Source organism: Drosophila rhopaloa, unplaced genomic scaffold, assembly GCF_018152115.1.
Source record: "Drosophila rhopaloa isolate 14029-0021.01 unplaced genomic scaffold, ASM1815211v1 contig_3, whole genome shotgun sequence".
NCBI lineage: Eukaryota > Metazoa > Arthropoda > Insecta > Diptera > Drosophilidae > Drosophila > Drosophila rhopaloa.
The window spans coordinates 26,320,545-26,333,750 of NW_025335123.1; the positions used below are offsets into that span (position 1 = coordinate 26,320,545).

Consider the following 13,206-nt stretch of genomic DNA (forward strand, 5'->3'; position numbering starts at 1 on the left):
TGGCTTGGCTTGGCTCTAGCCGGTGCTTTGGGTTTTGCCAGCACAGCACCTCTGGCCGCACTCCTTGCAGATCCAGCCGCAGCTCCTTTGACTGTTTGTGTGTTGTGTTGTATTTTTTGATTGCACTTTGGCCGTTTAAGTTCGCGAAGTCTCGGCGCACCACACGCACCCGTAATCGACTCCCCTGGCTTTGCATCCGCCCTCCAACTCCCTTTCCTGCTCCACTGCTGTTTCCGTATCCGTGTCCACCTACCATGCCTTCCAGGTCGACCAGACTGTGCCTGCAAACGTTTGCCGGTTCAAAGGACCAAAGTAAAATGGTTTCGGGTGAGGGGCAAGAACTGCGCCCCGAAGTCGATTTGAATGAATGCACGTCCATGCTGCTCATCCCGTGCGCGTCCTGACGTTCCTGCTTTCTCCATCGCGTGGAAGCCTCGGCTCGTCTTCAAGTGTTTGCCTTCCGCAGGTGTTGAGTTGAGTTGCTGAGTCAAGTTGGCATTGTCATTTTTTTTTTCATCGTCTGCCGGTGTAGTTTTGCCTTAGACTTCCCCACCTTTGGTCCCTCGGCCTTCATTCCGCAGGTTTGCCATCCCCCGCATCTTTTATATTGTGTTTTGGCATTTCGCCAAATGTTCAAAGCCAACAAAATACCAAAAGATTGCACATTGCACCTGTCCTTGGAGCAGCGCCTTGGTTTCTCTCTGTTCAAGGTCTGGTTGTGTGTCCATTGGCAACCAACCAGGCCACTCTAAGCTGTTCTTGTTGCTCGGGCTCTGGCTCGTTTCTCTGATGGCCAGCTCATCGATGATGCAGATAGTGATGATGTTGCCGCTTCTATTGCTGATGTGCATGCTGCCTGTTAGACCAAGCACATCACTTATTTTAATGATCTTCTTCCAGAGGCTGCAAGTGCTCCTCTGGGACATTTCCCCCCGTAGGACCGAGGTGCTCTCTCCTCATGTGGGAAATGTTATTGTTTCGACAGAACAAACTGAACTTGCAAGTCGCTCTGCCAAAATTCGACTTTCTTAATTCATTAACTTTGAAGACTGCTTTGTTCACTACGATCAAAGACCTTTTAGCCCTCATCAACTAACTCTTAATGTCTCACCCTACTACGAGGGGATGACACTCATCACCCATTGGCCATTGACATTATTATAATTATCGAGCAGGCGGAAAGCAAGCAAGCCTGGAGAAATGCGCCGTCTAAGTGGACACTGAGGTGGACGGCAATCAAAGGCACTCACCTGCGGCAAAGCCATCTGTTCCGCATCGGTATCGGTGGCCCCATCTGCATCTGTAGCACTCCCAGTACTGGTTCCACGGATGCGGATGCGGCGGCAAGTGCCCGGGCAACGGTAAGTAGAAATTTGTGTCAATAGGATGGTTAAAGAGGCTTAAGTTAAATGGGAAAACTTCCGAATCAATGAACCGCAAATTGCATGCGAAATGCCAAAACGAAATGTCGCCGCCGTCCAACCGAGCAACGCCTGAGTGTGAGTGGGTGTCCTGTGCTGCCTGCATGTGTGGGTGTGCTTAAGGGAGTGATAGTGTTGGAATGAGCAAGGAGACAAGTTAACTGAAAACGAAACCGGGCTGAAGTCGCAGCTAAAATAAACAAGCAAGCGCGGCGCAAAAATGTATTTATACACATCCATATGTGGGAATCCTTGTGTCCACTCACTCTCACTCACCGCATATGCCTGTGGGGTCTTACTTAGAGTGTCTCCGTGTGACCACATGGACGTGGACCTAGTGCAGCAATAAAATATCCCTCGGCCACTTGCGAGTGCTTGTAAATGCATCCGTCCGTATGGGAATCGAGTAGGAGTCTTTAAGCTGAGTACAAATACACTCGTGCTTCCATGCGAGCAATGCAGAAGGCTGGCGGGCTAGATGAGTTATTTCATAAATTCGGTTTGTTGTTTCTCTCGGGTTGAGACTTAGACCTCTCATCCACGTACCCATTGAGCTAATCGAAAATGTATTTTGCTCGGCAATTTATCAGCTGGCTGGCGTCAGATTCAATTTCGCGAGTTGTCCCTGTTGGATCGACTAAAAGAAGGTTTCTGGCCAGCAAGAGTCTTCTCAGAAAGTTGCATCTCCATCAGTAAGGTGGAGTTCTCGCTGACTACATATACATACATGTGCTAATCCGGCTCTACGATACGTGATTCCGTTGGCTGAAGTGTGCGTGTGGGCGGGAATGGAGGCACTTGAGCAGGCCTGCGACTTTTGTCTGTGTATTATCCTTGGTTTTGCATGCAAAGATGCTGCAAAGTAGCTTAATACTTTATGCTCGCAATGAAAAGCCTTTTTACGATCGCATTATGCTTGTACGTACTTATATTTCAGTAGTTCTATCATGCGTCTATTCGATACACACCCAAACCCAGACGGGCGGGTACCCAGGGATATGTTTGTGCGGTTGTAACAGTGCTCGCATTAACTTGTTCAGGGTTTCTTCAGCGACTCCTTGGGAGCTCCGCCACTCCTCCGCCGGAGTTCGTTTTTGCAACTTTTGGTCGTATCGTATTTTACAGCAGGGTGCATGTTAAATGTGCGACACCATGTCGTATGAGTGATATCTGCAGTACATAAACTATGCAGTAAATAAGTTTATTATCACCCGGCTTGGTTCTTATTTCCTCTGGCTGCTTTAGATTCAATATTGGGCCACGCTTCATTTTCGTTCCTCCACGACGCCCTCTGTCTTTATGGCAGTCTCTCGCTGTAGTTGTAACACCCTTTTGTCTCCAGTTGCTACTGCCCGATGCCGCAGCATAACTGCTCTTAGATTCGACCCTGATGAATGCTCTCTACCCTGAAAGCACCCTGCACTCGGGGCACAGTTTGGGGAGTCCTCTGTGGAAATGGCCTACAGAGGACGAGTTTCCATTTAGTTTCTACGTATTTACATGCCCACTGGAGGAACTCCACGGCTGAACTAAATATTCTTAGCTCCGGAGCGGAAGTACCAATTGCTGGGATGCTGTTATTGTTGTTGTTGCTCTTTTCGGTTTCTGTGTGCTCGGGCAATGCAAAGAGAAGCATTGTTGTAATTATTTTGCTGGCGCTACCGCTTCTAATTAATACAAATGGTTTGATACACAATAAAGATTTTTCAACTTGGCTCGTTACTGGTCGTTGCCGCCCCATCCGTCCATGGTGTCCTCGTTGAGGAAAAAAGTTTTCCCATTTCGAAAAGTTTTTATTTTGTGCTGCTGCCTTGGCTGAATTTGCTGGCCTGCAGTTGCACTGACTTCTGAATACAACCAATACAGTTATCTCTTTTGTTTTGGGGCTTCTGCTTTGCTTTGGTTCGCTTCTGCTTCTGGTTCTGCCTCCGCCTCTGCCTCTGCGTTTCACTCTTCGACGCCGCAGCCAACGTCATCACAATCACAATCACCATCATCATCATCATTAAGCCGTCCACTACTTGGCCTATGTTTTATACTCTGTTCGGGCGTATTCCAAGTAAATGGAAATTTCAATCCAGAGGAACGATGTGAAGAAGTTTGTGGATTAGGAGCATGTTAGTTTTAAATTCAGAAATAATTAGAAATTGACAGACAAAATCTTATCGAAAATGATTGTGTCCCATAGCTGTTTACTATATAATTGTTCCTATAGAGCATTCCTGGCTTCGGTTTCCTACGTCGACTTGACTTTCTTACTCAGCTCCTGTTTCTGCTTCTTGCTCTGCTTTGCTGCCGTCTTCATCAACGTGCATTGTTTTTGTGTAATTTTGCAATAAACAGCAAAACAATTTTAAAAAAGGGGCTGGGAGGACCGACGACAAAGCAGAGGATGTAACGTTTTGCCAAGTGGAGCGACACTGAGCTAACCACACCAACCTACCCCATGGGCACTACCAGTAGCAGTAATAGGCAACGCTAAAAACCTAGTTAAAAAGTTGCGCTTGCCCTTCCCCCTTCCGCTTTTCCCCTTCCTCTTTTCCTGCGCTTCTATCCTCCTGTGTTCCCTCCCCCTTTGGGCCGTGTACTTTTAAGTGCGACCAACCAACTGTTCATCTGCCATTTTCGCAACGCTCCAACCCCCTCATCTTCCCAACTTTGGGTTGCGTTTGTAGAAGGCAAACGTTATGCCTTCATTTAATATGTAAACTGGACTTGTGGCCGTTTGGGTGGGGTGGGGTGGTGAGTTTGCTGGCGGCGAAGTTAATTTGTTATCGTTAGTAATCGCTTCGGCCTCGCATGCGACCGAGGGTCCACTACCTAATTAAAACGTATGTGTAAAAGTTTGCGTTCAAGTAACATTAAATTATATTTAGACAAACCAAGAACTCTTGTGCCTCTTGAGTCCGTTTGGCCAAGTTATCCCAGCTAAAAAGGAGCAAAGTCGTAATTAGCATGGCCCAAGCGTAAAAAAAGAATGAACTGACGGATTGGAGGAGGGACTACCACTAAGCCAACTAATGACCACTCATTACCGCTAATTGATTTCAATTAAATCACGCCCAAAACGGCATCCAAGGAAGTGCGCTTGATGTAGCCACAACAACTTAAACAACAATTACAAAAATAATCAGGAAACAGAACCGGCAACAACAATGGCCAAACGTAGTCCGCAAAGACTAAGAACTGGCGAAGAGTTTGGGTGTGGAGGAAATGTCTGGGAGCAAAACAAGCAAAAGCTAACGAGGACAAAGGGTGGCTGATGTGTTCGAACGCCTTTAGTGACCAGGACTGTGCCCCTCCACCATTCTCCATACCCACTTGTCTGACAGAACGCCAGGATATCGGAACGGTTGTCTTCGGTTAAAGATGGGCACCCGCATAAAGCAACCATAAATTAGGGCATCTTAACATAACTTTGGCTGCTTAACTCAATAAAAATGCCAACACTGGAGCAGTGCGAAGTGCCACTGAAGCGGACGCGGATCCCAAGTAACGAGCCGTCAGCTTGCTGGCGGACTGACTTTCTGGCCATCTTCCATCCAACCCACCACCCCAGCCCCCCCCCGGCCACACTCTACAATAGCGGCGGCAAAGATTTTCGGATAAAGTTAATTACAGCTCATTGGGTATGCGCTGTGAGCCTGGGAAAAGTTGAGTTGCCTCCGTCCGCAGATGCTCTGATGGAGCAATTAACAATGAAACTACACTTTCTAATTGGATGAAACGCTTTGCAAGTTCTCCGTTATCCGTTATGCTTCGCTTAATAGCCGCGCGGAGTTTTCGGCGACTGTCACAATGGGCCGGGGATGTTTGCCGAGAAAATGCATGGATTTATTTAGGTTTGTGTTTTTCATTACATCATTTATGCAGAAATATTCAATGCAGAAGAGTGCTAACAATTAAATAGAAAAAACGCGATAGATATTCAGTAGTGGCATACTTTTAAAAGATTGTGGCTTAATTCGTCATTATACCCTTGCAGAGGGTATTATAATTTTGGCCAAAGTGTGCACCGCAGTGAAGGAGACATATCCGACCCTCTAAAGTATATATATTCTTGATCAGGATCGCGTCCTGAGTTGATATAAGCATGTCCGTCTGTCTGTTTCTACGCAAACTAGTCTCTCAGTTTTAAAGATATCGAATTGGAACTTTGCACACACCCTTCGTTCCTTTGCACGCAGTATATAAGTCGGATCGGGATCGGCCGACTATATCCTATAGCGGCCATATAACTGATTGATCGGAAATGCCATAACTTTGGTGTTTGTAAAGTTAGGAAGCTGTGATTTTCTATCGGTTTTATATTTGGCCAATCAATCCGACGTACCAAATTTCATATGGATCGGTCTACTATATCCTATAGCTGCCATATAACTGAACGATTGGAAATGTCATAACTTTGGTGTTTTTAAAGTTAGGAAGTTTGGATTTTTTATGAGTATTAAGAATGCATCATATGAATAATTTTGGAGAATATAATTTACAGAGTATTCTGCAAGGGTATATCAACTTCGGCTCCGCCCGAAGTTAGCTTTCCTTTCTTGTTTTATAATGTTACCGCTTTCCTAATTTAAAAAAAAAATGGCTTCGCAGAAAAGTGGTAGAAAACCTCCACTTCTAGGCCCATAACTTTTCTTGCAGATAGCCGATTTCAAAGTCCACTTTTTAAGGAAATTTTGTTTTGAGTGCATGCGGGGGAAAAAAAAAATTTGGTAAAGAACCTTCTAACGAAATGAAAAGGGCGTAATATTGAAAAATTTACGGAATGTTGTATTTGTTTTGTGGTAGGCAAAACCATTTTTCGTCGCAAGATGTGATTTAAAGAAATTTTGTATGTTGTCGTTAAGAGGTGTTTTCTTTTAAAATACTTTATGGAGCCGGAAACGCTTTTTGACAGGTGTTTTTGCTTACGATTTTTTTTCACATGTTAAACATATGATTTGTGCTGCATTTGCCAACATATGATATTAGCAGAACTTGAATATCTTGTATAACAAGGATAAAAGTCAATTACCCTTTAAATTTTCCTAGGCACTGTTTTTATACCCTTGCAGAGGGTATTATAATTTTGGTCAAACGTGTGCAACGCAGTGAAGGAGACATCTCCGACCCTATAAAGTATATATATTCTTGATCAGGATCACCTCCTGAGTTTATATAGCCATGTCCGTCTGTCCGTCTGTCTGTCTGTCTGTCTGTCTGTCTGTCTGTCTGTCTGTCTGTCTGTCTGTCTGTCTGTCTGTCTGTCCGTCTGTCTGTTTCTACGCGAACTAGTCTCTCAGTTTTAAAGATATCGAATTGAAACTTTGCACACACTATTCTTTTGTTGGGATTTCCTATGGGTTTTATTTTTGGCCAAGTAATCCGACCTACCAAATTTCATATGGATCGGCCTATCCTATAGCTGCCATATAACTGAACGATTGGAAATGCCATAACTTTGGTGTTTTTAAAGTTAGGAAGTTATGATTTTTTATGAGTATTAAGAATGCATCATATGAATAATTTTGGTGAATATAATTTACAGAGTATTCTGCAAGGGTATATCAATTTCGGCTCCGCCCGAAGTTAGCTTTCCTTTCTTGTTTAGACTTGAATTAGGGTACCGGTTACTGGTTTATTTAATGGGTTTTATGTAGATGGTTTTGAATGGAGCCGCCTATCTATAATTGCTTTTAATAAGATAAGCCGCGGCCGCACTGCAACTAATGTAATTTGGCCGGACAGAGGCGATGCCAACTTAGAGTGCAGCCGACAGAATTTCCAATTTCAATCAGCCGTTGCACATTCCCGCCCACGCCGCTCCAAAGTTCATGCTTTTGGTATGGCGCAGGACGGGTCTGGGGAAAAAATGTAATTAAGCCAGAAGGTCAGTGAAGGCAGCGCTTCAAGGAAGTACACATCAGCGCACAAAGGCTATGGCCCCTGGAGTTGGTCACTCGAATAGCTGTAGAATTAGCGTGGACGAGAAGATGACTATGTTCTCTAGCATGAAAGAAATGGCAAAGATAATTAGGATTATGCTCATTACAGTGCTCTCGTCGAGCGGAAAAGTAGTTTGCCCGCGATTCGGTCAGCTCAGTCTAGATAGGATCGACGAAAACTGCTAGATAAGAAAGATTCACTAGTAGCCTATGAAGTGCAGATTAGTGAACTAAATGTCTCGTTTTAAATAATATCCATGCCAGGTGCAACACAATATCTCAAATGGGTATATGTAACATACTAAAAGCGCCACTTTATATGGCCGGCGGAAAAAGCTTTTAGCCACCGTTGACCTTCAGACTGGGTAGTCGTACCAATACTGACCCGAATGAAGCGATATGAGAAATATTGAATGCTGCCCCACAGCCTCTGCCTTTACCAAAAACGAACAACTTTTATCATAAATTTAAGAGGGCACACAAGTATAATAATGTAGCAGCGCAGCGCGAGCCGAGTTGCTGAGTGGGGTAATGTAAATATATTGCCGGTCCCCTGCCACCTGATCATCTCCCAAACGCCCTTCGAAGACAATGGCCGCTTTTAAAACGTTCGCATATTCCGACTGAATTCTTTAAGCCGTCAGCGATTCGATTTCCCAGCTCACGCCTATATCAAATAAGTGAAAAGCGCCCGCGGGATGGATAATTTCAATTTTTCTGCGCTTTCCAGTCCCTGATCCACCATTTGGTGGAAAGTTAAGCACTGTTTATGCCTGTTAAACGGAATCAAATAAAGGTCAACCTGGTATCAATCCCACTTAGCTCGATCTGGCTGAGCTCCGAGTAAGGTTCTTTCGGGTTAAGGCTCTTCAGTTTACAGCCGGAGCTAAGCTTGGAGTGCGGTTTGGTGACAACTATCCCGGACTGACCCGGCCTTGCACCTGTTGTCGGCCGTTGACAGGCGGAATCAAATGTGTCATCATGCGCCCCCTCCCATGCTGATTTGCTGGTTTGCCATATGAATAGTTAATAACTCAAATGGCAGACTCACACACGGACACAGTGTACGGCCCTGGCCTTGTCCTTGCCGGAATCACCGACACGGAAACGGACACGGACCGGACAATGACACAACAGGAGCTGTGTGGGGCATTAGCCATGCAACAGACGGGGAAGTTGTGCGGTACAATCTTACACTGCAGTTTATGCAAAATTGCCGATAGCAATTTGCAAATTTAATGGCGTGAACAAATTCAATCAATGTATGCAAACAAATACAGGACAGGGGCGGCGCAAGGAGCCAAATGTGCCCGACCAGGCTAAGGGGACTACCAAAGCATTGGAAAAGCAACGACTCTGGCTGCAGTTGTTGCACAGCCAACCGCTTCTGCCGCTTCTGTCCCCTGACCCAGTTCGAGTCGAACTCGTCCGAATGTGCTTAGGCTAAAACTGTAAAAGGCAACAATAATCAAAGCTCGGCATCGTCCAGTGGCGATAAGTAATAAGAAGAGCACACTCGTGCAAGTCTGGCTTGTGTGGCATGTCTGGCGGTCTGCTATCAGAGGGCAGTCAGGTGCCTTAATTGTTTGGCTGGGGACAATCAGTCTCTGCACACCGCCCTGGGGAACTTATGCAGCTGCTGCTGGCATCGTCTCGGAATACGATTCAGTTTGGCACTGACTGCTCATCGAATAAATGTTTGCATTGGGCCTGGACTCTGTATCGAATTTGTCGAAGCTTTTAATTGTAAAATGAAAATATGAAGAAAGCTCGACTTTCACTGCACTTTCAGTTGCCCCTGCTTTATCATTACGCATGAAATTGCTGTCTCTGAGCCGCCTAAATGTGGGTCGGAGGGTAAAAAATGGGTATCATTTTTTGTTCTGCCGCACAAACTTGTTTTTAGTAAGCGGGCGAAATGACAACTCAACTTATAAACTTGGCCAAGGCAGCAGGAAGCCGAACACTGCCGGCAAAAAAGCTCGAGGAGCTGCTCAGGGTCCTTAGACCCGCCTGCAGCGCCCTGGTCGATGGCCCGATGCCGAGCACCAGTAAGCGAACAACCCACCGTGGACCTTCTTCCCGCCGGAGTCAGGAATGCTCATTCCATGGAGCTCATGGCTAAGGAAAAAGAAGTGTCTAGTAAATTATTGCAAAAAGCAGGCTGCAAATTAATGATAACGGCCCGACCAACACCTTCCACCCGGACGTCGAATGCCTGGCACGATTGCCATACAGGACTTATGGAAGGAAGCCCGACGAGGCAGCGACTTAAGTGACATGAAACAACCAACTACTTACTGGCAAGGGTGTGTGTGGAGCGGGAAATAACTTGACAACACAGTGCCAGTGTATGTGCCTTTGGCCGGATTGCTCGTTTAGAATGCCTTGGCCTGACTTGAGTGAGTGGTTCAAAATAGGGTGAACTGCAGTTCGCAGCTAGCTGTGCGGTTTAGGGGATAAATAAATGCTTCCTGTTGCTTCACACGCACACTTATCACTCGCCTCTTAACGCGTGCAAGTTATTTATGAAGGCGACTTTTTCATTAGTTTATTAAATGGCTGTAAGCGCTATCTTCCATTTGCTGGTCTTCTTGTTTAGGCCCTATTTAAAGTTACAACCAAACAGTCACTAAGCTGGAGTTTTTTAGTCAGAATTTTAAAGAAAAATATTCAAAATGTGTTCGTCCAAATTTGTTGTGTGTTTTTTGCTGATTTCCGTTAGCGCTGAGTTAGTCCCGTTCGATATCGATGCAATGGGACCCGGAGAATCAAGAGGATCAAAAACGACGCCGCCCCGGAAGCGGGATAGTCCCAGCGCCTCAGACTTTCAATTCATGATTACGGGTGGCTATCGGCCCCACACAAATGATCTGGTTAAGTACGTAGTTTCGCTGCGAATGGGAAAGTCGAAGAAGTTCTTCGGGGACAATCACTTTTGCGCGGGAGCGATCATCAGCCAGCGGTCAATCCTAACGGCGGCCCACTGCCTGTATCATGAGTGAGTATTGCAGTAGCCCCATTAAACGACCATTAATCGACCCCTGCAGTCGTCGCAAGCTGATGGCCAAGAAGTTAACGGTCATAGCTGGTACGCCAAAAAGGCTGGTGAGAAGTAGTACCACACAGAGTGTCCAAGCGAAGAGGCTTATTCCGCACCCCAAGTACAAGAAGGGAAAATCGCAAAAATTTGACATCGGACTGGTGTTGATGAAGGAGGATCTGAGCTTGGGGGATGCCGTCGCCAGCATGCCTCTGTATGACAAGGCACCGGTGGCCGGGGTCCAGTGCACCATCGTCGGCTGGGGCACGGTCATACAGGTCAGCTTCTTTCGTCCCTTTTCTCGCCTTCCCATCCCCTACGCACCTTTTTCCATAGTACGGGCCACTCCCCGATGAAGTCATCAACGGCGATGTTAAAGTCTTGCCAGACACCTTCTGCCAGAAGCTCCTAGGCTGGACCAAGGTGGGTATGCTATGCGCCAATGACCAGAGCAACACCGAAGTGGACAGCTGCCAAGGCGATTCGGGCGGCCCGCTTATTTGTGACAATAAGGTGGCCGGCGTCGTGTCCTTCGGCACGGGTTGCGGTGAGCCCGACTCGGCCGGAGTCTACACCGACGTCTACCATTTCCGGGATTGGATCAACGAAAACTCATGCCCTCGAGTCTCGAGTCCGGTGTCCACACTATTAATTCTAATGCAGCTTCTGCTGGCCTTTCTTGCCATTTTCAGGGGTATATGGTAGCGCCTGCCCTTTTTGCGATTCATTCAACAGGCGGTCGACGCGCCGGGAAAAGCAGCAAGTGCTACTAAGTAATCGCGGCTATTATCCTGCAAGCCTGGAGTCTGTGGACGACAAACCAAAATCGACTGAAACCAGCGGGCATGGCCTGTCATCCATGACCGGGAAGGCGGCCAGCAATGGCGGTGGACATACTGGGACATAATGGGAGGCTGGTGGCAAAAGGCGAAATGTGGTGCACGCCGCGCCATTACCCGCGCACACATGCACACACACGAACTTCCCGTGTGAGCTGGGTGAGACAACGGTTTATGGTTACGCTGAAGCTGCGCTGCCAGTGGATTCACTGTTTGTGACAGCAATTATCGCATCACAGCCGAGGTTGTGAGCACCGAGAAAATTATGCAACAATTCGGAACGGTTAATTTGGGGCGCTCACCAACTGTTGATTAGACCAATTAGGGGCAGCAGTGGCCTCGTCCAGATTATAAGGAACTCTGCGCCAGTAAAATGGGCTCGATTTTCCTGATGCCGCATTGCGTTTGGGATGCACGGTGACCGTGAGTCTAAATTTCTGGTCTCTGCAATATGGATCCCCACATCCAGCTTCTGTCGAATCTCGGATAGAAATCAGTGCGGAAGCATGTTGATTTGATATCAGCAATGCAATTAGTAATCGCAGACGCACACTCCAATCACTTACACATACGGTTGAAAAAGCCAGGACCAACTAGAGGGCTGAGACCTCAGCAACACAAGTCACGAACATGTCCCTAGCGAGGGATGCTCCGTGCTCCAGGCTTCAGGCAAGCTTCCATTGCGGAACAGTCCCGGTGACAGACGACATGCAGGCGACAAAACAATGTTGAATTGATGTGGGACTCTGAGCGATCCCCCCGACCAAGAACACCCAGACATATATTCACAGACATTCGCAATCAAGTTTGTCATTTCACAGCCGCATTGTGTGCTGTTCAAGTGTTCATAATGAATTTAATCGCGTATGTTTATTGCTCACTTTGCCATGGCTCTGCTCCGTCCTGCTGCGTCCTGCTGCGTCCTGCCCAACAAGTTGTTATTTTTTAGCCTCTACGCCAGCGGAGTCGACACTTTATCATTTTGTCACGCTTCTTGTTTACCAAGTTGGCTCGTCAGCGCCCCGTTCTTCTGCATATTGATTCAGCATTGTGTTTCCGCTGTCCCGACACACGCACACGCTAGTTCTGTGTCCGTTTGTGTAGCCAAGTCCCTGGCGTGTCCTGCTCCCTTTTTGCGTTTACAGCAGTAAATTGTTTGCATATATTAGACACATGCCTAAAATTGCATTTCATGGGAAGTTTATCATACCCTTTCAGAGGGCATACGTCTTATTTCTATTGCAGGTAGGATATATCAAATAGTGGTATAGCTCCCATTGGTACAATCGAAAAAAAATATATCAAATTTGTTGGTACGGTTATACTTTAAAATATAGTGGCTTAAAAGAACTATGGCTTTAATATTAATATTTAATAATCGGACGCCTATAGTTGTACGAAGCTGCCTTAAAAACAAGGAAGGAAAGCTAACTTCGGGCGGAGCCGAAGTTGAAATACCCTTGCAGAATATTCTGTGAATTATATTCTCTAAAATTATTTATATGATGCATTCTTAATACTCATAAAAAATCATAACTTCCTAACTTTAAAAACACAAAAGTTATGGCATTTCCAATCGTTCAGTTATATGGCAGCTATAGGATAGGCCGATCCATATGAAATTTGGTAGGTCGGATTACTTGGCCAAAAATAAAACCCATAGGAAATCCCAACTTTCTAACTTTACAAACACCAAAGTTATAACATTTCCAATCGTTCAGTTATATGGCAGCTATTGAATATAGTCGTCCGATCCTTATGAAATTTGATATGTCAGATTGATTGGCCAAATATAAAACCCATAGAAAATCCCAACTTCCTAAATTTACAAACATCAAAGTTATTGCATTTCCGATCAATCAGTTATATGGTAGCTATAGGATATAGTCGGCAGATCCCGGCCGTTCCGACTTATACACTGCGTGAATAAGTTATATGGTAGCTATAGGATATAGTCGGCAGATCCCGGCCGT

The 13,206-nt window shown here is 45.9% G+C and overlaps 1 protein-coding gene across 1 annotated transcript; it reads left to right on the top strand.

Annotated features, from left to right (window-relative positions):
* Positions 1–10,029: 10,029 nt before the first annotated feature.
* LOC108038341 (trypsin eta) lies at positions 10,030–12,407 on the top strand. The gene is made up of 3 exons (XM_017115119.1): positions 10,030–10,352; positions 10,402–10,672; positions 10,731–12,407. The coding sequence occupies exons 1-3, from the start codon at positions 10,030–10,032 to the stop codon at positions 11,097–11,099; spliced, it is 963 nt and encodes a 320-aa protein (XP_016970608.1). The 3' UTR covers positions 11,100–12,407.
* Positions 12,408–13,206: the final 799 nt, after the last annotated feature.